At 49.7% G+C, this 26618-nt stretch overlaps 4 protein-coding genes across 4 annotated transcripts; all 4 read right to left on the reverse strand.

The window, feature by feature from the left end:
- Window positions 1-377: 377 nt before the first annotated feature.
- Window positions 378-1916, reverse strand: FPRO_13258 (uncharacterized protein; the record flags this gene model as incomplete). Its single annotated transcript, XM_031222691.1, has 1 exon — window positions 378-1916. The coding sequence occupies one exon, from the start codon at window positions 1914-1916 to the stop codon at window positions 378-380; it is 1539 nt and encodes a 512-aa protein (XP_031088125.1).
- Window positions 1917-6270: 4354 nt separating this feature from the next.
- FPRO_13259 (uncharacterized protein) lies at window positions 6271-7805 on the reverse strand (the record flags this gene model as incomplete). The annotated part of the gene is made up of 5 exons (XM_031222693.1): window positions 6271-6299; window positions 6351-6680; window positions 6747-6927; window positions 7089-7321; window positions 7397-7805. The coding sequence occupies 5 exons, from the start codon at window positions 7803-7805 to the stop codon at window positions 6271-6273; spliced, it is 1182 nt and encodes a 393-aa protein (XP_031088126.1).
- A 13444-nt stretch (window positions 7806-21249) lies between these two features.
- FPRO_13260 (putative RNA helicase dbp2 (DEAD box protein)) lies at window positions 21250-23661 on the reverse strand (the record flags this gene model as incomplete). The annotated part of the gene is made up of 6 exons (XM_031222694.1): window positions 21250-21413; window positions 21465-21593; window positions 22052-22159; window positions 22218-23186; window positions 23239-23387; window positions 23516-23661. 6 exons carry the CDS (start codon window positions 23659-23661, stop codon window positions 21250-21252), a joined length of 1665 nt encoding a protein of 554 aa, XP_031088127.1.
- An 818-nt stretch (window positions 23662-24479) lies between these two features.
- FPRO_13261 (uncharacterized protein) lies at window positions 24480-25992 on the reverse strand (the record flags this gene model as incomplete). Its single annotated transcript, XM_031222695.1, has 3 exons — window positions 24480-25400; window positions 25454-25791; window positions 25848-25992. 3 exons carry the CDS (start codon window positions 25990-25992, stop codon window positions 24480-24482), a joined length of 1404 nt encoding a protein of 467 aa, XP_031088128.1.
- Window positions 25993-26618: the final 626 nt, after the last annotated feature.

Consider the following 26618-nt stretch of genomic DNA (forward strand, 5'->3'; position numbering starts at 1 on the left):
AACTCGCAAGCTCCGGAGTCGGATGGGTGTCACTTAGGTCGCAGTTGGACTGCTGGTCGTGGTACAAAGCCAATACCCTTCTTTCGTGTTATCATATTCAACTTTGGCCTGTTCAATGGGTTCAACGTATTAATAGAAGCTAATTGTTTCGCACTCCGTTGCCGTCGCGGGAACAAATACCAACTCCTAACTCCAGCTTTGTAAACTCGATCGTTTGATCAATCCAACTGCATTTCGATGGTAAGCTACTCCTTAAACACAAGGTAGCACATTATGCTCTGTTTCTTCCTTAGCGTCTGGAACCCACTTACTGTTGTTGGTTTTGCTAGTCTCCCCCGATGTTTGGAAGCACGAAGCATTCTTGTGAAATAGCATATCTAGTCGTTCCACGAGACAAGGTCGCGTTGCCGTCCAGACTCATCCAGGTCAACAATCTCTGGTGCCCACTCTCCACGCTCATCTTCGGCTGCGAGGTCAGCAACCTCCAGCTCGACTTCCTCGCCATCTTCCATCATGACTTTTCCTCGGCGTAGATAGTCTCCGCGAAGGTCCCAATCCAGTGTACCAGTCACAACAGCCTCAAGTCCTGCGAAAGCTGTAGCAACAGCCAATTGCTCAGATGTGGCATTGTTCCCCAAGCCTTGCAGAAATTCATCCAGGCGTCTTTTGTAGACAGTGAGTGAAAGTCGAAGATCTTTGGTTTGTGACTCTGCAGTATCAAGAATTGAACCTTCAAGCCAGGAGGCGCTGTACGTGAGCTGGGCCGTCAAGGTGCGAATGAATGCGGCTGCAAGAGACGGTAGACGGAGGGGGAGGAGATGAGCACGGAGAAAGATCTTCAGCAACATATGCCACCATTGCTGGATGCATGAATCGTTACCAAGGTGGACACCTACAACGAAAGAGAACTGGAATTCACCGATAACGTCGTCAGGGCTCAGATCGTTATCAGAAGTATCAACCTGCGACAATATATAAGGAGTTGCATCCGTGGCTCTTAAGGTCCGGTCGGCTCCGGTATTGTCTGTCGAGTATGTTTTGGTTCGTTGGCTGAAGGCAAAGTTGAGCTCGCGGGCCTTGAGCAAAGGGTTTGAGATTGAGTTGTCAAGTTCCATCTCACCAGCCATGAGTATCGAGCCTTTGACACGATCGCCGGTATGTACCGTCCAGTTATCGTGATTCTGCCCCGTCACTCGATTGAGAAGACTCTCTGTGATCTTGCTAGTCAACTGCTCCCACATTTTGAGATTTTTGTGTGAGGTAGCCTGAGTAAGTTCACCGTTGGCGGCATTTACTGCACTTGGATCTTGATAAGGGACAAGTTTTGAGTGAATAGTGTCGAGATTATCGGCTTGGATGCGGGCTTCAGCACGGGCTGAGTCACCTAGAACCTCATTGTATCGATCCCACTGCATAACATGGACAGTGTCAGCACTATTCGTGACAATCCAGAAACCACACCGGGCAGAAAGGCCTCCTGGGTGAGCAACCCAGAAGAAGTGAGCACCTGGTGGTATATCCCTGACGCCACCAAAGTGCTTAGCTGTGAATGATATTGAGTCGTAGCCAACCGTGAAGACGTCAGGCAAGTCCAATATGAGTACCACATCTCCGCCTCCCATGCTGTGTGTTAAGGGTTCCCAGCTTGGGCTGTGGAAGGGGTTGGAAGAGCCATGTTGAGAGGTCTTGATCACAGCATTCTCACTCTGTCCCGAGGGAGGATCCAAGGGCGGAGGGCCATCATCATCTTGTTGCTCATGAGGTGTCTCGCTGACTTGATGAACATGAAGAGTGCCCAGAGGATGCGTCCCTAGTACTGACACGGACTTTGCAGAGCCGCCGCCGAAGGATGCGCTTGAGTTCGATTTTGTCAAACCCTTAGGTCGTGACGGAATGGACGGGAGATCTCCCTCCATTTTATTTTGATAAGGCGGCAATGGGTTCTTTCTGGAGCCGGCGACGGAAGCTAATAATTTTGAAGATTCGGATAGTGTTGGTCCAATATTGGTATTGAGTTTCTGGGTATCTGAGTATCGATACAGTACGAGATATGATGGGATGTAAGGGTACAGTGCTGTGACTGATATTGCTGCTATACGACACAAAACAATGGTGGATGGCGGGGTAGCAAAAAAAAAGCAGGCAGCCCACGTCAGTCAATGAATGAATAAGGTACCTAGCAGAAACCTTATCAGATGTGTGTGATACAATGCTAGATATGCGTGGGTACTTTACCTAAACTTAGTGATGCTTTAGGATACTTGCTCTTCTAAATTCAACAAAGGTTTCGGGTTTCCTTTGGCAATTTCTCTGCGTGATTGACTTCGCAATTCTCTTCGTATTCCAGGGCTTTCTTTGACCGCGTGGCACGGCTTACCTATGCACGACAGCACGTCATCAGAAAAAGGCACGAAGAGCTGAATGACGTTCTGAGACAACGAGATCAAGGAAATTGATATTTCAATGGAGATGGCACATTTATCGAATAAGGCCGTTGTGACCCAAATTTACCGCTGAGGTAATGCATGATTTGGGTGTGATTTGGTGACTGATTGCCTGCTATTGCATTATCCCACTTTTTTCGTCAATACCTACTATGAGCATCACTTCGGCAAGACGAAAAAGAAATCATTTGACGACAAATGCCACTTTTTGGTATTAGGTTCATGCAGTACTTGAATATCTTCACAATCAAAAAATACTTTGAAGCCTTCTCAGCAGCACTTTATCATGTGAAACTGTGAGTGTCATGCCACTTCCTTGAGTCTTGAAGTCATTGATATCTCAAACTTCAGCACTTGCTTGTGAGTCAAGACGAAAGCACCCGGCCAAGTAATCGGTCCTACAATGGGGGTAGGTTGACGCATACCTGGAGCAAAAGCACGTTTAGATTTCTGGCTGCCTTGTGCTCGTCCCGAACCGCATTCCCGCAAGCCTCCAAATCCGATGTTTCAACGGTTATCTGGCCCACTGGTGTCCTCACCTGATAATCTGCTGTACTGTCGATAATAAAACTGATGTATGAGACGCTGCACGGTCACTCAATCGCCATCTCCATAGTCTTATCCTTGAGTTACTTACCCCAGCAGTCCAGAATAGTCGAGGCTTTGTATGTGAAACAACATATGCTATATTTCCGATCATATAGCCGCCAAGAACTATCTTTTCAGCTGTCATCCCAAAACCCGATGGGTTGTTCCTCCACCGCACGCCCTGTTTCGACATCGCATCGCATCCTTCCTGGCTCCCTGCAACGTCACCACACATTAACCGCAACGAGGTAGAGCCCTACTATGGATCAATGCTAGAGCAAACACTGCCACTATCATGGATCCCGTAAGTGCCGGTCAAGGATGCTTTGCGTGCGTCCGTGTGCGGCGTAAGTTTGCTACCATGCAGAGCTTGTGCATAAACCCTGGCTCAGACTCGGGATGACCGATAGTCGTATTACTGGGTTTTGTCTACTGGAAGAAAGACCATCATTATTGAATATAGATTCCTTTAATAGGTAAGTATTCTCCTGTGATAGAGTATCATTTGAGCATAGAGTATACTGGTGGAACAATCTCTGGGTGGCCAGTGATGGCGATGAGAGTGAAATCGTCCCACATATATATACGATGAAACAGGACAGCAATTTATTCCAAGGTCACAATAAAGAGTATAAATATCCCGGAAAATTAGACACTGTACTTGTGGTTATTAGTTAGTGGTTGGGCTGGCATATGCAGCCAACTTCAATATATAACCATGTAGTTCAATTTAACCGTGTGCTCTGTAACCTCAGCCTTATCTGTGACACGACAGCCAAATCAGCGTGTCATACCGTTGAACTTCAAGACAAACCGTCAAATGGTCACGTATCACGTACCTGAATCCACCAAACTTCACACCCATCTCAGACTCTCAATCCCCGCACCGTTGAGAAAGTATACGATAGATACGTATTCAACGGCCCAGCCATTGCCGTTCAGGCGTGTAAAGGCAAAACCTTGGTTTGACGTCCCGAGACACAGGAACTAACAAGACGAGCTTAGACTAAGTTCTACACCATGCGAAAAATTAGTTTCATGGGGTATGCATATACAGACACAAAACAATTCCAGACCCCCAGCAGCCCCAGAGCCATGGCCCATGTCATGTCTTGTCTCTCCTCTCCTCTTGTCTTGTGTTACCTGACAGTTCACTTTGCTGGGCTTGCAACCTCAGTAGGTACTAAACGATGAGCGGCTAAATTCTCCTAGCGCCGCGTCGTCGGCCCCTTGTTCATTCACAACGGCGTCAGTCACACTCACACACACACACTTACTTTGGGGTCCTTTGGCTGCACGCTACGCACGCACTTTTCTCGCCTTGTTTCGCTTCGCTTTGGCCTTGGTATAAGTTAGTTGGCTCGCTTTTTTGTTCTAGTTGGAATTTCCCCTTGCTAGGCTTTTCTTTTCGCACGCGATCCTGTACACGCCCCCCTTGTTTAGTACTTTAGTCCCCTTTCTCGATGAGACGTTACAGCACCCACGGGTAGCTTATCTGCATTCAACGGCGGTGGTTTATAAGGCTGTGAGCATCGTGTCCAGGTGCATTGCAGAATAGTGCTTCGTGAAGAGGACTGACTCATTGGCTCTCGCTCAGTGGCATTTATTGAGTAATTCTCTCCTGACTCGAGTTACATTATAACCCTTGTCTATATCATGAAACTCTATCCAGTATTTGTATCCATATTGTATATGCGCAGTAGATGCATGGACCTCGAGCAGCGCCGTAGAATACAACTTCACCCATAACTTCTCACATTTCGTTCCCCTTTCCTCACATGGATCCCAGCTGTAGATCCTCTCGTGTATCTATCTAGTCCACTGGGCTGTCGGGGCCATCAACACCAACCGCATACGTACATACCTACGCATGCCTACGCATACGCATACGCACACACCACACACTGGCCTCTCGCCAATCTATAGATCTGCTGGATATATCGCTTTTGGCCCCTCCACTTGGCGTTGCCTAAAGCCGAGAGACATGATCAGACCACTTCCATCTCTTCTCCCTCCTTGTTAATAAGCTAACGTGCACTACACATGTACGTCAGGCGCTTCCATGTCTTGTGTTACCCGACCTTTCCCTTCTCTACCCTCTGCCTTGCCCATCACCACCATCACCCAATCTACAATCCTTGCCTTTGGGCTCTTTTGTTATTCACACCCTTGACTTGGACTTGGGACTATCCGCGTAGATTAGCGTCTGTAACACAGCAACACAACTCGACCACCCCCATCTGCAGTATGTATTATGTGCAACACAACCCTACCGCGGCACGCCACACACGCTTAACCAGGTTTGAGCATCATTCCCATGTGTCTTGATCGGTTTTGCCTCTTTTGAAAAGAGATAGGGCTGACTTGTGACCCGACAGACCGGTTCACTAAGTCTTTGTCGCATTCTGAAGTCGTTTTGAGGACTGAAGTATAAATATTTTATCATCACAAGTTTACTCCTTGTTCCGCATTTTTAATCTTTCCAGACTCAAAATGACAATATCATTGTTCACGGAGCAAATTCGAGTTGAAGATCTTTTCAAAACTTGTGGCTTAAAAGTTGTACTCATTTCACAGAATGAAAGTTACGCGCCTGTGGTCATCATATACTGTCGATGCATCTATTCGTACCCCCCTGATTGGCCCGTATGACAAGTTTAATAAGTAAGCGTCGCATAAAAAACATGTCTTCAATCACAACATTGTCCACACATATGCGAAAGCAAATGGTGGCCATGCCCTCCTGTGCCGCCAACAAATTGCAGTAATTGGGTTGCACAGGCCCCCCAAACATAACAGATCGTCGTAAATGCAAATAAACGCGCCAAACCTCCAGGACCACCTACCCCTGACCAGAACCTGACGATGATGAAAAGAATTTGGCAACTCCTTGACTCAAGATCTTCTTGAGGGCATATACGTATAACTCCAAGAAATGAAACCAAGAAGAAAGGGTCCAATAGCTGAAAGGATATGCAGGAAACCCAATGAAAGTCCGGGGACCAGCCAATGGGCTATGCGAGTCGAAGTAGAGGAGTAATTACCGGGCCGAGAAAACGTTGATTCCGTTTCTTCCCCTCCAAATCGGCCATACTCTCTGAAGGTGGCATCAGATCAAGCTAATGACATCTCAGAAGCACAGCAATGGTTCCAATATAATACAGCGGGTATCAATCTTCTTTCTGACTTTTGGTGAGTTTCCTCCTCTAGTACCTTGATCCTTGCTTGACCATCCGTCTTAATGGCTTGGGGGTTGACCACCGTTTGCTAAGCCTGGTTAGTTCGTCCACTAAGTCACCCTCTACCTATGCGACATACATTGGTAAGGAATGCCCTGACTGGGCTGCGCGTAAGGCGAGTGAGGTTGATAATTCGGATATATATGGTTGTTATAATCAGGGAGAGGCTGCTGAGGAACACCAGAAGGTGGTGGCGGGTACTGGGCAGGCTGGTATCCGATGGGAGGCAGCTGAACTGTTCGACCAGGATAGGATGAGGTAGGAGTGCCATCGGGACCTTGAGGATCGCCACCTCCATTCTGAGCGGCAGCGGCAGCCTGAGCCTGGCGTGCTCGCTCCTCATCGGCCTTTCGGTTGGCTTCTTCTTCCTTCTTCCTCTGCTTCCACTCCTTGCGAATCTCCTTGAATTCTATCATCATTTGTTAGGCACATTTGCTCGTCAGGAAACAAATCTGCGCAATCGTGAGCAGCTTACCTTCGGGTGTTCGCTTCTGTCCGTGAGACTGCATCGTAACGTGAGCGTTCAAGTGGTTCAGTGTACCATAGGCTTTTTCACAGCCATTCCATCCACACTTGTACATGCGCTCAATCTCCTCGTATCGTCGCCGAGGTCGTTTGTGCTGTTGCGCACCTGGAATGGGAACGAAGGAGTAAACCTGAGAAAGTTAGTAATGCTCATATCTCAAGCAGCAGGCAATTCATAAAGCTGAACCAAAATTGGAACAATCAACACGTTTCTCACATCTTCAACGTGTGCGGATTGCACTCTCCTCAGTCCAGTTCACTCTTGAAAGTATCTGCAAAAGTCCTAACATACCTGGTTTGGTCGTGCTTGAGGTGGCGCCGAGGCCGGGTTTTGCGCGTAAACTGGATGGCCGGGGGTCAAAGGCGTACCACCGTGCTGAGGGTAACCAGCCCAGTCTGGTCGAGGTTGCGCATACATGCCGCCACCTGGGTGAGAGTAACTGTGTGTCATGTCTGGGTTAGGCGCGTAGGGGGAATGCTGCCCATACGAAGCGTAAGTTGGGCTCGGCGCGGCGATGGACGGATCTATAGGAACATCGTTGTCAGATTTGACCGGATGGGTCTGATGGCTACGCCCATCCTGCTGGGGCATTGACGGACTGTTCTGTTGTTGCGCCATACCTCCAGTGCTGGTGCTGCTGGCAGGATGGTATGAACGCTGGACGTGCTCTGGGAAAGATCCTGATCGGGCTGACTGAGGATAGACACCGTACTCGGAGGTAGGAGTGGCTGAGGTCGAATAGTTGACTTCCTGCTTGACAGGATATTGCGCAGCAGATGCGTGATCTGCCCTCGAACCTTCAGAATTGGTGTCGCCGAAGTTGCTTGGATAGGGCGAAGGCAAACCTGACTGCGAGTACTCCGTAGCACTTCGTTCCATAGAGTTGGGAGAGCTGAGGAGCGTGTCAAGGGTCGCCTCGGAACCAAGTTTCGCGATATTGGAGGCAGAATGCAACGATGCGTGGTTGTCAACAAAAGTATGAGGTTGCTGTGTTGGCACCAGAGACATGCTACAGCTCCACGGGGCTGATGATAAAGAAATGGCCGGCGAGGTTTTTAGCTCAGACCCGCGTCAAGTTGGTGTTTGCCAGTAGCAGGGGAAGAAGTGCAATATGGCTGAAGCGCTTGCAACCAGACTTGCGGCGGCGCGGCAGTATATGTTGTTGGCGGCGGCAGTAGTAGCGCCGTTTGCAAGACCGAAGGTTGGTTTATGGTTAAGTGTGTGATGCGAGCTCCTAGGCCGAGTCCTTGAGCGCGGATCTTGCTGGGGAGGGGAGATAGAGATGGGGGAATGGAGCCTAGGGCAAGGATAGTTCGCTTTTCCTCGATCACAGAGAGGTCGGGCTAAGTCGCCCGTAGTTCTTGGGGAGCGACGCACTAATATAGTGCGATGTTGGAATCGGCCTGGTGCGGTGGCCCTGCCGAGAGTCCAGAAGCAAAGAGGGCCTAGCGTCTAAGAGGGTGTGCCAAAGTGTATCTTCCCACGATACACTGACTCTCGTCTTTCTGAGCGACTCAAGGCCTTGCAGGGGTGGGGGGGTGCTTCTATGCTATTACACGTACATCTACGCAAGAAGCCTTCTGTAATGATGGCGGAGAACTCGAAGAGCTGCGGGACCGAATTATTTTTGTGAGGTCCCAAGGCCAGAAATGAATGATGGAGTGTGATTGACAACGTACCCTCCTCAGCCTGGGGGCAAAAAAATGTTGCTATCGGTGGGACCAGCCGTCAAGCTGCGTAACGAACGTATGTATGAGTTGTATGTATGTAGGTATGCGCGTCGAGGTTTGGATGACAGTCGAACTGGACTGGTCTGACTTGTTTGCTAGGCTGGAAGATGCCGAAGTGCAACGGGTCGACGCGAAACAGTCGGTAACGTACCGCACAGGAGGGAGAGCGAGCGAGCCAGCAGAATGGGATGGGATGGTCTAGCCAACACACTCGAGCACAGCTTAACCCAGGGCAGTGGCAGTGGGATCCTGCGCTTATCGACCTTGGTGGATAGCGTGTGTTTGTTCGAATGAGAGGGGCGTGCGAGTTTTGCGTGTGCAATTTTTGTCGATTACTGTACAGTAGCAAAAGCACAGCAAATGAATCCCAAGTTGGGGTATTTCCGTCGTAGTGCGATTGAGTGTGGATGGCCTAGACTGGGCCAGCTAGACCAGAAGGGCTAGACTTGGCTCACAGGCAAGAAATCTGCTAGCTTGAGGTCGATCGCTCTGCCGAAGAGTCCCCACGTCGCCGGTGCCGGGAGCCGCTGACTCGTTGGGCTTTGAGCGAAAGCGGCGAGTAATTACGAGAAAGACTAAGCGTCTTTTCAGGGGAGACCTTATGGAAGGTTGAGGTAGAGCTCGAATTCGTATGGCGTGCGGAGAGGAATTTGCTGCCGAGTTTGGGGCTTTGGGTAGGTTAGAGAAAGGGAAGGGGAGAAACGCTTCCTGGAATTGAATTTTTTTTTTGGCTCTTCTCTTGACGAATTTGTAATATGAACCTTACCAATAATAAAAATCCAATTGAGAAATGCACCCCCGTGCTGCTGGAAAGAAGCAACGCATCAAACAGCATAGCATGCTGAGCCAGAGGAACGGGAGATCCCTGTCCCCTGTCATGGTAGCTAATGTACCTTAGCTACTGACCTTACTGTGTGTGTCCTGGAATCTGCGCCTGTCCTGCTGGCTGGGAATGGGAGGTGGTCTTTGCTCTGCTCATCAATATGCCCCCCCTGTTTGGGTGCAATCACACACGCAGGATGATGACTTGCAAATTTGGTGACGGAGTGTGTGTAGAAGAGAATCGGCGAATTTGGTCATGATTGTTCTTCTTGCCCGTCTTCCATTGAAGGGGTCCATTGTACGCTTTGGTATTGATCATGCCTTGTCAGATTATCCAGGCTGAGCGCGCTGTCTGCGGCCGGAAAGCCACAACCTCTGGGAGGCACGATTGTAACGCGAGCTCTGCCCTGCTGTTGAAGGCCATCACGAAGCCAGCATGATGGTGAGGTTGACCAGGGGGAGAGAACATGAATGGCATGGGTAGTCACCGCGTGCCCTGCGCTCTGGTAACCAAGGTCCACTCAGAGGACAACCCCGTACAGGATCCAAGGGCCCAAAGGAATGTCCACCCTTGCCTACCCTCCATCATCCTTGGACGGAACCTCCTTCACTCGAATACTGTACGTACTGTGCAAAGGTACGCCGTAGATCTGCGGCCTTTTCCACTGATCCAATCAAGGTCGACGTGGCTGTGATTGAACCACAGAAAGAGGCGTCCAGGATGCTGGTGTTGAATGCAGCTCGGGGCTTGGCTAATTAAGTCCAAAGAGGGGTTAGCAATAAGTTACGGATAGGACAAGGTGCCAATGGGCGAAAGAGGTCATCGATCAAAGAGAATCAATGGGGGTTACCGGGCACGCGGATTGCCACGGCCGATGGAGGGAGAGATTGCAGAATCCTCTTGTGACCTCAACTGACTCAAGGTCGACACCGAGACTTTTACAAGCAATCAAGACAGAGTATTCGTATCGTACGCGTACGGGGCATGTGCCGTTGAGTCTAGGCCGAAGAACGTGGCGGCGATACCCCAACGGGTGTGATTGAGCCCAGCGTCGTGGTTCCCAGCACACACTAGTTACAGTCGAGCGCAAGCCAAGCTCAGGGATGGATCAGAAATATTCTCCGCGACACGGTTGTGTAACGACAATTTCGCTGCGCAACACACGCGATGCGATGATAGCGAGCTTGTTTGTGACGTGCCAACGTGGGATAGTTGGTCGATGTGGAATCGACAAGTCCCTGACGTGCAGGCCATCATCCTCTAGCAAATGTTTGGATGCCGGCGCCGTTGATCGGGCTAAGGTTTCCGTATCCGCCATTTTCGAGTTGGGTTCAGCTTCAGGGGATAGCGATAGTTAAATGTAAGGTAGTGGCTCTGGTCCATAATGTTTAGTTCAGCCCTAGAATGCGTTTACTTGGTTTCTGGGACCGGTGGGCGCTATGATTTGGCTGGCGCGTTGGGGAAGGGATGAAACGGTATCAGAACAGCGCCGTCATCGCGCACAGTGGCTATCATCCAGTTGACTTTATTGCAAGAGTCGCCTTGGTCATTATTCCACTCGCTCTGTACCTCAGGTATAGTATGTCATGGCATTGTGGCTGATACTGTAACAGGCAGGGACAGGGAAAAGATGCGTCCTCGGCACCTTGTACGTATCAGAAACAGGTAGGGCGCGTGATAGATTGTCGGATTGGCGTACGGAGAGTTGGTCCAATTTGACTGGTAAGTTGTCGCTCAGGAAGGACGAAGGTTGTGCTGAAAGGCAACACAAGATGAAGGAGAGTAACCGAGAAATTTGGCATCAGTCAGGCGGACGGACACGTCGCTAGATCACCTCTCACTCTTTTTATTTTTGACTGCATATGTGTAATTCAAAGCAACAGATAAGAAACTCCAAGGGCTCGCTCAGAACGCACTGAGTTTCCTTGTGCCCATATACCTACAGAGTAATGCACGTGGTGAATACTATTGTAGAGGCGCCAATCAGAATTCATAGACTGGCGGAAGATATTTCAAAGAGAGAAATCATTACTGGAAGCTAAATAAAAAGTGTAATTCTGTATTGTCAGTCCTTTTTTTTTATCGCTATATGATTCCGTCCATAGATAAAAGCAGCAGCAACTTTGGATCGAGAGCTGATTGGATCTTCTCTCTATCTTATGTGCTTAAGGCACTCCGTCCTATAGGTACCTTACCTAGGTAGTAGGTTAGCTCGGAAAATTGTGAATTCTTCGATTGGCTGTCAGTCTGCTAGAAATTCGAGTCTATGACCTTTCCACAAAGATTTTATATGCTAGGTACTTAGGGGCTGCCTGTTTGACACTAATGGAATCAAAATCGGGAGGAGAAGGAAGGTAGGGTAGGTACCTCCAGACGGGATCTCCAAAATCTCAACTGGGTTTCCTCTCCACACTCTCTACGACCACGACATCTAAGTTCCTGTTTTATCTCTTTAAGAAATACTGATCAGGTATCCAAGCAAAAAAGATGCCATATATCTGCCTGTTTCAGCCTTGTCAGTTTTCAGATTGTTTCTCTTTGCACACAGCCTTGCACAGTATTGCAAACAGGAGCCGCTTCTTGGCTTCTTTATTTGTGGGCGATCTAACCACACATTCTTGACATCCTGGCAGCTTTGGCACATTTCTAGTCGAATGATCTGTCCGAGAAAATCCAGGGTCTAGTTAAACAAGATCCTAAGCGACCCGAGCATCTGGGAGGAACTAAAAGGGCCTAAATGCCCCAAAGAGGCACAGTAGGCCTAGCTGGCTGGTGCCTCTCTAAGCCAATAAGTGGATTACCTTACTTCATTAGCCAGGTACTTCAGCTAACCTGCTAACAATTCATCCGAAACAAAACTCCAAGTCTTAGGGAGCCAATACGACTCAAGGCTCAATGCCTCCGCAACCAAGAACAGCAGCAGGATTGTCACTTCTGCCGCACCACACCGTGATGCATCAATACGGTGTCTGACAACACATATGTATGCAGACGCTTCGTTCATTGGGCCAATGGCAGTCGAACATCGCCCAACCAAGCGACTGGGTCTGAGCCCCAACTCTTGCCCCAGTCAAGCAGGGGAAGTTTTTCATGAAAGCTGCCGTGGTATCGTTGTCTATGGCCCTCCGTTGATCCAAGTTCTCATATCGTCGATATTGATAGCTATGATACAGCTCAAGTTCCAATTCGCACAAATTGGCCTGCCACTATTTTGGACCGAATGGCACCATCACTGTTGCACAACCCAAATGGAAACATTTAAGAACGCTCCACGTGTTGACTTGGTTCTGTGTTTCCACTGAACCTACGAGACAGTCTCAACTGATGCTCACGTGGAGTATCCACTGATGCGCAACCCATGCCGATTCTAGCACTTGTGCTTGGGTGGCTGGGCCCCTGTGCGACTCTCACGAATTATAGCTCTTTCGCGACAGGAGGTAGAGGAGTCGTCCCACCACCGTTGGTCGGCGTTTTTATTGGGGGCTAGGCTTTGTAACGTCGAGGGTCTCTGGTTTCCATCTGAAGCACTGTGCCAGGAGGGACACCCACACCTTCACCATCAGGGCCGACGTCAACCTGAGCAAATTTGTCCGTGCGCCTGTATGCAGGCGGAACAGCTTCTCATTTCCTTCTTGGCATAGGTGCATAACCACCTGAGCACGCTGTCTAAGCTGCTTCCTGATCACACCTGTTATTAGTCGTTCATCTCTCAGGGGCCTTCACCCAAGAACTTGGCTAGAAGCTGATTATTCTACTGAGGCTCAGGGTCTATTGACTGCCAATTCCCCCAACATATCAAATCATCGTGTCCGAGATCGCCGTGTGGGGGGACTGGAATGCCAATGGTGTGGTCGGGTCACTTGGGCGCCAGTTCACGCGCCCGCACATGGAGGGCAACCTAAGTGTGTCCTAACTCCCCTGTCATGTAGTGACAGAATTGCTTCCTCAGCCCTGACTCGCTTTCCAACCGCGTTTTTGTCCGCAGTCCAGGAGACAAGTCTCGTACTTGGTTAGGGTGATTTTTGGAGCCTTTAGTGTTTTGTCCCAAGTTGCGGGGAACTGGAGTTACTGGTAAACTTGCTGGCCTACGTCTGACTACCGGCATGAAGCAACGAAGTTCGTCTGTTCGCACCAGCAAATCATGATTTCAGGTGGGGTTCAGAGGCACATTCGTCTCTCAGTTTTGATGCTTCGTGGATGCAACCCCTCCTGGGTTCCCTTCCTGACCGCCTTCGATTAGATGCATTCATCCGAACGTCTAATTGTTACGCAGGGCGAGCTTGCAGACAAATATGATAAAGCAAGCATGCTGGATTTCTTTTGCGACATTACCCTTGAACATGGGTCCACGCAAATGGGACAGAGGACCCCATTGATGCACACTTTGCCAGTTTCTGCAGGGGAGCAGTTGCCTAGACCGACAGCATGCTAGGGTTGAGTACCGCTGTACGAAGGCTGGCCAAGAAAGATATTCAAAGCTCGTCGCTCTCGTCAACTATGGCCCACATGCGCATGTATTTCTTGGAAACATGCACAGTATCAAGGCGGTGAATGACCCCTGTCATTGGTCTGCCCCGTTTGCACTATCACAAGACGCAACAAAAACAATTCGAGATCGAGCTTGAAGATTTCCATTGACCGACGAGTTTGAAAGAAGATTCAAACAGTCCAACGACGATACCAGCCCACTGGAAATCTTGTTGATTTAGTGGCTTCATACTAACTTAGAATGGGATAAGCCGTCGCCGACATCTTTGGATCGCAGGTGTGTGGATATCAACGGACGGTTTGCCGGCTTTGGTGTCCCCGCCCAGCACTGAAGTCAATCTGAATGGAAAATGAGTTTGTGTCAATCGAAAGACAAACTCATTCATCCCCGTTGGCTGAGCAGGCCCATGAATGAATCGATCAGTGTCGATGATGAGTCGCAGTCTTCAGCGAAGAGATTGCCCAGAAGGGGAAGCTCACATGCAACAATATATCCAAATACAAGGTTTCTTTCCGATCCAGCCATATCCTGTTCATGACTTTATCTGATATCACTTAAGGAGACATCACGACAATTGGTCCTATGAGCCTGAGATGGCGTGCATCGCCAACTGTGCACAGGACATTCTCAGATGGTAATTCAATGCCTAATTGTCACCCTTCCAGCTGCAGATACATCTTATCAGATGGGGCAGATGTTGGACAAGGGGCACAGAACCAGTTGCTTGATACACTTGGACTGCTCGCTAACAATTTACTGTAATGATCTAGTCCAAGGCCACCTTGACAAACGCGATTACGCACAATCCCTCATTTTTGTTTCATGATTATGGACGGTTGCCGAATCACTGATACCATCAGATTGATCGTATTATGGTCACAGTGCCCAAGTATCGCACAGATACCGATATCTCGGAAACAGAGCCAGCCGGGCTCTATCCACTATTGAATCAAGGGTAGGAAACAAGCAGCGAGACCTTTAACAGCCAGTCAGTAGCGCTGTTTTGAGGCCCCTAAGTTCCAGTGACCAAGTAGATCATTGACCACCCGGTCCTCACGAGATGGCGGATGTCACTTGCATATCCAGGAACGTGTGAGGCTACGGCAAGCCATCCAGTGTGAAGGTGGACGGCAGTCTGCCTAGTCTATGTTGACGGTGTCTTTGATTCCCAGCAAACCTGGGCTAGTTAGAAGCCGGTCAACCACGATCTCAGCTTCCCGTAGTCCTGGGAATCTCCCGCACGCCGGCGGCTTGTCATGTGCAACGTCAAACAAATTCGGGCAGCGGAAGAGACAGCACCGGTTAACTTTGTTTGAACTGGCACCTTCGGGCTTCACGACTGTTCGCCGATGGTACGTCTGTACGAGGAAGACATTTTCGAGATGACCAGTCATGTTACTGATCTGCGGGCCAATCTCACTTCTTCTGGATGATTGATGAAGGCCCACCACACCGCGAGGACACTCAGATCTTGGTGGGCTGAGCGGCGCTAGCGATCTACAGAGCGGTGGGCATTCATAGAGCCCTTCAATTCAGCTCATTAGCGCGCATCGAATTGGGCCTGGTGCACAAGTGGAATTGAGACTTCTTCTCCGTAAATTGCCCTAGCGTGTTAGCACAGACCTGGAGGCTGGCAATTCAATATCGTTGGCCCACTATCAAAGCCTGTTGCTAAAGGAAGATGTTCTGAATCCAGCTATTCAGAGATTTGACAGTTCCTTGCAATCGGTAGGGGCAGGAATCAGCAGAAAGGTGATTATCAGGGTTCTCTCTGTCATCTCTTTGGCGCAAAGCTGACTCGATGCTCGGCATGTCAACAATTTGTCCCTTCTCATACGCCACGAAAGTTATGTGGCTTCACATCATGAAACATGGACGGATGTGTTGCTGAAAGAAACGGCACACAGTTGATGCTGCTCTCTAGGCTGGCAGAGCTGGTCTGGAGAATTTGTCGTATTCAGTCTCCCTAAAAACAGAAAGGCGCCTATGTTTGCTGGAAACAGGCTTGTTGGGGTCCTTCGCACGTTCCTGGATATTGCTTCGCCCCTAACTACGATAGGTTGGCATTGGATTAACTCACAGCCCCTGCTAAGATCTGGTGCTGAAGATGCCCAGCCACGCGGCTAACAGAACTGACAGGCTATCGTGGTCCAGCCGCCTCCGATTACTCAACTTCGTCTGGAGGCTGGTGGTTAAGATTTCTCGTGCGGCTATTTAGTGAAATAACACGGCACGGGTCAGGCTGAACATATCCCCAACCTCACTGGCGGAGCTTTTACCGAGACGCCGAGATCTATCTGACCGAGTGGCAGAAGTTGAGGGCATCGTCAATCAATCAATCAACCTCACTGGCGGAGCGCTATGAACAAACGGACTTCCGAACCATGCTACATTAACAAGAGCCCATCCTGACACGGTTCCTTGCGATATTGACATTCAAGGTTTAGACAGGTTCCGTGACAGGGAAATGAGATTCGCTGCAAGAAAACGTGTTGCCGACGGCAGCGTCCATACGGCAGCGTCCATCCGGCAAGAGAGTCCGCCACCGACGTAATTATCGAGCTTGCGATTCATTGCACGTTTCCAGCAATTCTGCCAGTCAGCCATGCGTGGAATATCGCGCTCGGAAAGACACAATGTTGAGAGGATAATGATGGGGTATGCTGGGCAAATACCATACGGCACTGTACAGTACTGTGAGTGTGAGACTGGATACAGAAAGAGTTCGGTCCCAACAGCATGGGGCCTCGCTTTCAAAGTGTGGATCCTACCTCATACCTTGCACCCATGCATCGCAGCAACAGGGAGACCTAGGAGGTCCTTTCTAGCGTCCCCGTGATGGTTCTCATCGGCAGGGCCAGGCAAAGTTGCCCTGGCTATCGCGGCTCGCACATGGACTTGGCGGCTGGTTTCTTTTCCGCCTTGTCGTTGTGTGCTGTTGCATCATCAAACACCCAATTTGCTAACATTCGAAGATAATATGTACGCCTTTCTGGGTCTGAGGACAGTGACGTAGCAAACTGCATTACCGTTGAGTCAAGAAACTCTGCTAGATATGGGCGTGCGTCAACTAAAAGAGACACAGTCGGGAGAACGGATATTTGGTCATTGACCGTGACATGCATGATGTTTCCCATGACTGTATGCTGAAGCAGGGCTATCTGAGGATTGTCAAAAGGAGGGAGGGGGTTTCACTCCCATGGGTCGATGATTGCCAGCGGAACTCTGAGCGGAAAGGGGAAGTCGTATGCGTCTACTCCGTACCACACAATAACGACGAGCAAACACACCGACAGATGTGTTTCTGTCTGGGGGGTTCGCCGCGGCAAGCGACAAAGAGGAAGTGTCAGATGTCACAATCTTGGAGTATCAAATCAAGCAAAATGTGACAGAATGATACGAATACAAACAAACATTACGCTATGCCGTGCATACCTGGGCTGGAGCTGAGCATACATAGAGTTGAGCGAGCACAGCACGACGCGATATTGACACTGATTGCGCAGTGGTCTGGGCTGAATCTTTAGCTACATAGAATCATCAATCATCAGTCCCTGTCGTGTCTGGAGAAAGCTTGGACGGGACCAGGACCAAGGGATAGACACAGGGGGGGGCCGGAGGCGCATTGCTCAATCAATGTCGAGCACCAAGCCTCTGGGAAATGCCACGCCATAGGCATAAGGCGTGCTGTGAATGAATGGTATTGGTCCCGGAGCCACGCCGGACTCCAGGCTCTTGCCTTCATTCCTGGTGTGCATCTACATACGGGACGGGTGAGGAGGCACTTGGAGTCAGACTCTCGCTCACTTACTCTATCCTGGGAGTCTGTCTCTTGGCCGATCCGCACACTCTCGCTCACTATTCAGCCTTTGGTTTGTGGGCCCCCTGCGCCTTGTCGTCCAGCCGTGGCTGTTGTTTCTCGCTATCCCTGCAGGTAGTGGAAACTGAACAGCTTCTGAGCCTCTCCAACGGACCTCTTATCGTTTTTGTCCGTGTAGATTCTAAGTTAGGTGCTGGTGTTGGCAAAAGCATGCCCATACGTTTATTTCTCTTTTGCTATTCTCTCATAAAGCGTTGGGCTCGCATCCGTACGCCTACACCCGTCGCCGAATATTCTCGGTGGGATTTTTGAGCTCAAGCTAATGTCCCCATCATGGCAAACACGGTCCACCTGAGTTGCCTCAATCACTGCCAGAGAGGCTGACATGCGTGCAAATGACTTCGGGCATCATGGACAAGTTGGGGGAATGGATCCGAAACTTGGCGTCGTGTCTGAGAGTCAGTAGAAGAGCAGAAGTCAAGTCGGGCTGTTCTGGAACTTTACAAAGGTTTGGGGCGTTTCCCATTAGAAGGCGCCGAAACCGTCTTGGTCAGCCATGACTGACTCGGTCTGGTACGCCGCGTCGTGTGTCGTGTCGTGCCGTGTCGTGTCGTGCCATGCCATGTCATAACTATCGCGCCGACAGACTATCCCAGATGCCGCTATTGTTTCCGTCTTGCCCATCGAGGCAGTGACATTCAATCTCGAGATTCCATGTGCGTCACTGGAGAATTTCAATCGAGATTACATAGCATGGTTCTCAGGATGGGCTCGTGTCTATCCGCACCGCATCACCATCAGCCTTGATATTCAACCTGAGTAGTGCCCAATTCCTGGTCAGGGGCAAGGCGCGGGTCTATTGATGTTGATCTCCATGGTTACTTCTCATTCGCTACCCTGTAGTGAGTTATGAGAGTGTATTTTTCTTATACTCCTCATCGATCGAGTGCTACGGTCGTCAGTTTGAATGGCTGCCCTATTCACTTGGTGGTGAGCGCAACCTGACAAATTGCTGCAGCTTTGTCTCGTAATTTGGGCTACGTATATACATGAATGTGCTATATGGTTTTGCCATTCGTGAGAATTTGATATGTGGTTGGCTTGTCATAGTCGGCAACATAGCGATAAAGGGGAATCTTGAGATATTGGGTTGGGCACAAATGTTTTCTGCATATCAGTATGGAGTAGACACAGAGCAAATCTTAGCCCAAAGACAGATCATGTCTTGCATATTGTTGATAATGATCGACCAGACGCTATTCCTTGATGTGGCATACACATCCGGCGCTATGGGCGGATCACGACCGGCCGTTGGTGTTGAAAAGCTTGTCTCACCAGGCACTCCAAGCTACTGAAGCTATTCAATTTCAGGGCTTCCCCAAGTCTTGGCTAAGACAGAAGAGCCGGCTACCATCTCCTGATGATCGGTCGACTGCTCAACGAAACACGTACGCCGCCAGGTTTCCGTTCATGATGTTGCTGTGGCCGGTCAGATCTTACGTGGACGGACGCACCGGCGGTAAGTCTTCGCCGGAAGCAACCAATCCGATGACTTACCCGGATCCAGGAGCAGATCTAGCCTGGCAGCAGCTTGAAATGGAAATCAATCAAATCCGGCTCACCAAGATATGATGTCAGGGCTTGAATGGCTTGACCGAAAGGAACTCGTCAAGAACCTATGAAAGACGGACAACCAGACGTCAGTTCAAATCTTGAGCCCATGGCCGACAGTCACGGAGAAGAGCGGAGAAGAGGAGGTAAATCAAAGACGAGCCAGAAGCTGATCAATTAGTAGGTATGCAACCAAGGCTCTCTTTGCTGTACCACCATCCGCAGAAGAGTCCTACTTATCAAACACATGCTCAGCAATGACACTAGCAGACTAGATCGATACACCAATTAATGCTATGTCCATGTTCCTGCGGCAGGATCATTCAGCGCCATAACACGAAATGAGTTTTTCATGTCGCTATGCAATTTGTAACAAGGCACAGCCAGTGCCAGGTCCAGACAGAAGACGGCTTGAAAACGGATGATCCTGACGGTCCAGAATGGCCGCTTAGAGAGTATCACATAGCAACAAGTTAATGATATAGAACCTAGAAAGAACGCATTTAGAGACCTGGGTGCTGGGTTGACCGGGTCAACAGGGCATAACGGGGAGTGTCCACGAATCTTGCTCATGGCGCTTTTGCACAAGAAGAACTCAATAATTCTTACGTGAGATTGATGACGACAGAATTGCTTGCATTCTTTAAGGCCAATAATTAAGGCCTTATCATCAAGCGTACGTTGAGGAGTAGGTATATCTATCTGTAAAGGGGTGATGGACCAATGCCAGAGTAAAGTGGGATGATATGCCGCAATGTCGACGATTGAGTCAAAGCATCAGGGAAGAAGTTTGAATAGCCGTGCCGTATTGCTACAGAGTTCATGAGTTATCGCTAAGCTCTGGATAGACAGTCATACAGACACTTTGATGGCTCAAAGTGTTGAAGGGCTGACACGAACGCGTAGGCGAGTCTGCACAGATGGGCATGTGCACACAAGCCAAGGTGACAGTCAACTAACTCGACAAAGCATTCAATGTCCAGCTCTCTATCAATGCTGCCAGCGTCTCGAGGAACCAAGGAAGCCTGCTGGCGTACAAATGTCCGCAAGAGGACAGTCACGGTCCCAAAGCACAAGGCAGTCATCCTCACTACCTTCAGACAACAAGACACAGACCTCAAAGAGCATTAAGAATGATCTTTGACACTGAAAATACAACCGATTTCGACTAGAACTTGTGTGTCTCGTTCTGGCCATCGCAATCATCGTACTCATGAGACCCCGAGTTTGGATAGACATAGAAACCAACTCTTACGTTTGACTAACGGGGGGGGACTGCAAGGATACACGGGCGGAGGAGCAACAGACATCGTCAGAAGACAAATCAAGAAGCAGATCATGACATACGTGGAAGATGTATGTGGCAGTAACCTTGGAATTTTCCTCTCTAATACTTCCATGTGGCCAATATTTTTATGTAGGCGCCTAGTCGCAAGACAACATAACATGCATTCAAATATACTATCGACATAAAGTGAGTCATGTTAATTGAGTGAACTACAATTGTCTATTGGACATACAGCTCGACTCTTGACAATATTGTCATCGACCTCCAGAACGCGAGGCCTCCAATAAAGGCGGGATATTTCCCCTTATCTCCACCTGTGAGCGTTTTCCATACCGCTCGACACGATATCATCATCCCAATCTAAAGCCATTATTTCGAATAACATAAAACAGAAAGCGAGGAAATGCCATATAAAGTGCGTGACCAAATCGATCCGCAATCAAACCAGAAATCCAGACTCGCATGACGAGTCAAGTCTAATCGAATCACCTATCTCTAACAAACAAACGCCTTGGGTGTCATATACTTTTGGGAATCCGAGGAGCCGTGATGTGAGGCCACCTGATCCGTATCATGAGAGGGTAATAGCCCAATATGAATAAACCTCTTACCATCGACGGTTACGGTTGCCGATGGGCTGGTTGTTGGCGTTGGCTTGAGGTCCAGTCAGCTCGATAGGTATCTAGCTGCTTCAGCGTCGGCGATACCCACCTCTACCACCGCCGCGACCACGTCCCCATCCACCGTAGCCGCGACCACCACCGCCACCATATCGAGTCATCTCAGCAAGGCGAGGGTCAATCTGCTGCTTGGCCTCCTGGAGAACATTGACAAGATCACGGGCCTGCTTCTGGTCTGAGAAGATCGTTAGTATGTACGAAGACGATAAAGCTGAAGGATACTCACTATCAGTAGTGAAAAGGGTGATAGCGGTACCGTTGGCACCGGCACGGCCGGTACGACCAATTCTGTGAATGTAGTCCTCCGAGTTGTTGGGGTAGTCGTAGTTCAACACATGAGTGATGTTGCGCACATCTTTAGCAAGAATGGTTAGCAGGCGAAGCAGGGGTTTGTATAGCAACGTTCCAGCACGGAAGATGAAGGTGAATGGCTAAGCATATTGGCAGGCCATCTGTACTTCACTCCTGGCGGAGATGGGGCAATAGAAAGTGCGTCAAAATGCCATCCTGGAGTATGCGGGTCACAGGGTCCTGGGAACAAGAGAACCTTGGCCAGCAGCTTGATCAAAGGCAATAATATGCCAACTCCACACTCGTACCACGGGAGCGAGAACGGTACAAGAGTGAACACACGTGAGTATAGCAAAGTAAAGGCTACACAACGGATCAAGACCCCGTTGGTTGAGAACCAATTGGACACGATAATTATCAGGCAGATTCGCACAGTCAAGAGAGCCCCTAAACACGAGAGTAAAGTACAGCAAGTGCTGTCGCTGGAAGTTGCCATGAGGGAGGGGGGATGATGATACATACCGATACCACGCGAGGCCACGTCAGTAGCCACCATGATGGGGGACTTTCCGGTCTTGAACTGGTCAAGCACCCAATCACGCTCGTTCTGCTGCTTGTCACCGTGAATGGCTAGCATATATTAGTAGCTGTTCTGTAATAGTAATGTGTGAGGGTGGATTAGACTTACAGAGCGCGGGCCATCCATCCTGGCGGAGGAATCGAGTGATCTCGTCAGCAATTCGCTTTGTGCCGACAAAGATGAGGATCTTGTTCTCCTTGTTCTCCATAACCTTCTCAAGGTGCTTGATCATGCGGTCACGCTTCTCCATGTCTGTGACAACCTCGACAATCTGTGTGATACGGTGGTTGGCAGCAAGTTCCATGGAACCAATGTTGACCTGGATGAAATCCTGAAGGAAGTCGGAAGCCAGAGCGCGGACCTCCTTGGGCCAAGTAGCAGACCACATCAGAGTCTGTCGGTCAGGTCGAATCTGGCCAATAATCTTGCGAATCTGGGGCTCGAAACCCATGTCAAGCATGCGATCAGCCTCGTCCAGAACGAGGTAAGTGACACGACGCAAGTTAGTCTTACCAGCCTCAAGCATGTCAATCAAGCGGCCAGGAGTGGCAATGCAGACCTCGACTCCTCGAGAGAGATCGCGAATCTGAGGACCCTTAGGGACACCACCGTAAACACAAGTGTTTCGGATGCGAGAAGATCGGCCGAACTTCTTCATCTCTTCTTGAATCTGAACAGCAAGCTCACGAGTAGGGGCAAGGACGAGGACGATAGGGCCGTCGCCGGGAGCAAGGAGAGGCTGGGCGTTGATGTGGACAATGGAGGGGAGACAATACGTAAGAGTCTTTCCGGAGCCTGTCTCAGCAATACCAACGACATCGCGACCGGAAAGGGCCATGGGCCAGCCCTGAGACTGAATGGCAGTAGGGGCAGGAAAGCCCTGGGCCTTGACCTCATCCATAACATATCTGGGGAAGCCAGCCTCATCGAAAGTCTCGACGGGTCTGGGAACATCCTTGCCAGCGATGGTCATCTGGTGCTTGCGGCGGAAGGCTTCCACATCAGCGTCAGATCGGCTTGAGACATCGGGGTGTTCCTTGTAGAAAGACTTCTCGAACTTGGGGAGGGTGTTGACATCTAGATGAACGTTAGTAGGCGAAAACAACGACATGACGAGCGAAACACGTACCCCACTCCTGGTTCTTGAGGCCAGCACCGAGGGCACCCATACGGTCACCGCCGGCACCTCCTCCATAGCCGCCTCCGAAACCTCCTCCGCCGAAACCACCGCCACCTCCGCCGCTGTAACCATTTCCGTTACCGTATCCGTTACCTCGTCTGTGTTTTGTGTTAGCAAAATACGATAAAATGTTAGGTTAGAAACGCATGTGTTGATGGTTAGGCGCGTTGTCGTTGAGGAAGCGACCGCGCCTCTAGGCTGAAACCACAAAGAAAAGTCGACTCACCCTCCGTAGCCACCGCCGCCGTAACCATTGCGGTCACCACCTCGGTCACCACCACGGTCGCCGCGATCACGGCCATAACCACCACCGCCGTAGCCACCTCCTCCGCGGCCACCGCCGCCGCTGTATCCGCCGTCGTAGCCAGACATTATTTCAGGTGAAGAGAGATAAGACGAAGCCGCTTGGAATGGACCCGTCTAGGGAGGGGGAAAGGGGGAGTATTAAAATAAAGAGAAACGTGGGATGCGCTATATAATATCTCGAAGTTACGAGATTAGCCTTCTGTTTGATGAAGAAGGAGTGCGCGCCCGAAGGATGAGATGATGAATGGGAAAGGGAGAGATGAATGGAGGATGTGTGAAGTTTTAAGAGAACCAGCTCGGACGCGCTGACCATGTAATTTTTTTTTTTTTTGCTTTCGCCGCTAGGCAAGTCCGCCTGGGAGACCCACATAATATCTTTAGGCGACAGCGTGATTGGACTCGGATGGTCCACTGAAAATGAACCCTTGAGATGCCGCCACCTTAGTCAGGAACCTTGTGGGCTCTTACCCTATACTTCAACTTTTTCTTCAATCTCTTATCGTAGGACTTCACATAACAGCAATCATTTTAGGCACCTGGTATCAAATCTCCTTGCATTATTTATCTATCCGTAACGCTTTACTGGTTTATAGGGCAAAATACAGAAATGAGTGTCGTGTCTATTAATTGCGTAACGCCGGCAAATATTGTTAACCGTGTACTTCCTAAAAGCCCGTATATAATTCTTCAAGTGCACGGATAGCAAAGCAGTTTCAAAGCCTAGTAAACATATCAGGAACAGCCAAAAACACTTACGTCGAAGAGATGGCTGTATGTATGTCGTGGTAGAGCCAACATGAAATAACTGCATCAACCATGATAGCGCGAAATAGCCAGTCGCATATTGAATAGGTTGGTGGTAATTTATTCCTCTCAGTATCTACCTATTTATCCGTTTGCTCCTTTTTCCACTTCGCATCCAGGGCCTCTTCTAAAGCGCCCCTGAACGCACCGACAAAGCCCCAGCAATCTAAGAAAGTATTGTACAGCGGTGCGGGCGCTACTCTAATCACATTAGGTCTGCGCTCATCAACCAGAACACTCCTCCTCTCAAGACCAGCCATAACCTCATCAAGCAATCCATCGGCCAGGAGAATGCTCACCTGCGCCCCACGACGCTCTTGCTCACTGGGCGTGATGATATTCCAGTACGCGCCCATGTCCTGCGGCAGTTTCTGTAGCTCAGAGACGAGATAAGCCGTCAATCTAGTGCTCTTTTCCCGCAGAGGAGCTATACCACCGGCTAGCTCGAATACCTCGAGGGAAGCACAAAGGGATGTTATGTCGAGGACGGAAGGATTGCTGAGTTGAAACCCTGCTGCGCCAGGAACAGGAACGAAACCAGGTCTCATTGCGAATCGGTTCTTCTTGTCGTTTCCCCACCAGCCGGCGAGTCTCACGTTGTGCGATCCATCGTCCCCAACCTGTGTGTGACGCTCGTGAACAAACAGACCTCCAATACAGCCTGGTCCGCCATTCAAGTACTTATATGTACACCAAGCAGCTGCGTCGACGTTCCAGTCGTGCAACGAGAGAGGCACGTTGCCCGCAGCATGAGCGAGATCCCAAATGACGAATATACCACGCTCGCGAGCAAAACTAGTTAGATGTGGAATATCGAGGAGCTGGCCTGAGTAGTATTGAATACCTGGAAGGAGAAGCACTGCAGTAGTGGAGGCGTGCTTCTCGATAATGGACTCCACATATTCGTTAGAAAGGATATCCTCGTTATTTGGAGGCTCAATGGTAATCATTGAGTCTTCAGGACGGAGTCCGTGATGCCGTATCTGTGTCTCAACAGCATACTAAGCATTTGTGTTAGCGCCTCAGTTGCCAGGTGCTGAATTGAACCACTGACATGATCACTTGGAAACGCTTTGCTCTCTAGTATGATTTTATGCCGTCCCTTCACATCAGGCTTGTAAAATGCCGCCATCAATAAGTGAAGATTGGCCGTGAGAGTCTGCATGATAGCCACTTCGCTGACCTTGCCGCCCACAATTGGCGCAATCATCTCGGCCGCACGAGCATCAACGTCTAGCCATGTTGGCAGAGGAGAGTCATCAAGGGGCTTGAAGTGACCCTGCACACCCTGTGTGCGCCATGTCGCGAGGTATTGCTGTATGCGATCTAAAGTGCGTTTGGGCTGAAGACCGAGAGAGTTGCCTACAAGGTAAATCGCTCTATCATTGGCATCTGCAAGAGTTAGACCAACATCAAGGATACGCTAGATATGAGAGAAATGCACTAACCCGTGCTGTCACTGGTTGGGAGAGTTTTGCGAGCCACATCAGCTTTGGAGGGGACGTTGAACTCGTCGCGAGTGTGTCTGAGAGCATCATTGGAGTCCAGCTCAATGGCGTGGTCCCTGCCAGAATGCTTGGAGGAGTCACCCATGGCCAAGAGCACAGACAGGCCAGGTTATATCGTGCAATAAGTTGCCCACCTTGGGTCTAGGGAATGAGCAATTCTCTTCCCCACGTTACGTTCCCTGAGTAAAGTAGGTAGATTACAGATATGACAAGCTCCGCATATCGGCTTGACACGGGGAGCTTCTGCCCCGCAGTCAAACTTGGGAGCTCCCGACTTATGGCCGGGACCATTTGGAGATTCAAGATTTGATATCCACATGAAGAGCATGAGGCCAGGCCAGACAGGGCATCTAAACTGCATATGATGCAGAATCTTCATGTGAAAGGTAGACCCACGAACCAAGACATCGATGTGCTCTACCACCTTGTTCGGTGTCACGAGAACCCCCTTTCTGATCATACTATGGTATGTACACTACGAGATAGCAATTCGAAGAGAGCACTCATAGGCAAAGGCTAGACCCGCGTATTTGTTCACGATATGAAGTTTTGTTGATTCTTTTTTCCCCATCCTCCACAAGTCTCCCTGCTTTTCGCTTTTCTGCGCACTCTAGCTATGTCATACAAGGGGCCTGCCTCTCCCATCTATATCCGTGAACAAAGAAAAAATTACAGAGCCAAAAAAGAAGAAAAGAAAGACCAAAGCGAGGT

Source organism: Fusarium proliferatum (genome assembly GCF_900067095.1).
Source record: "Fusarium proliferatum ET1 genome assembly, contig: FPRO_scaffold012, whole genome shotgun sequence".
In the NCBI taxonomy this organism is placed as follows: Eukaryota; Fungi; Ascomycota; class Sordariomycetes; order Hypocreales; family Nectriaceae; genus Fusarium; species Fusarium proliferatum.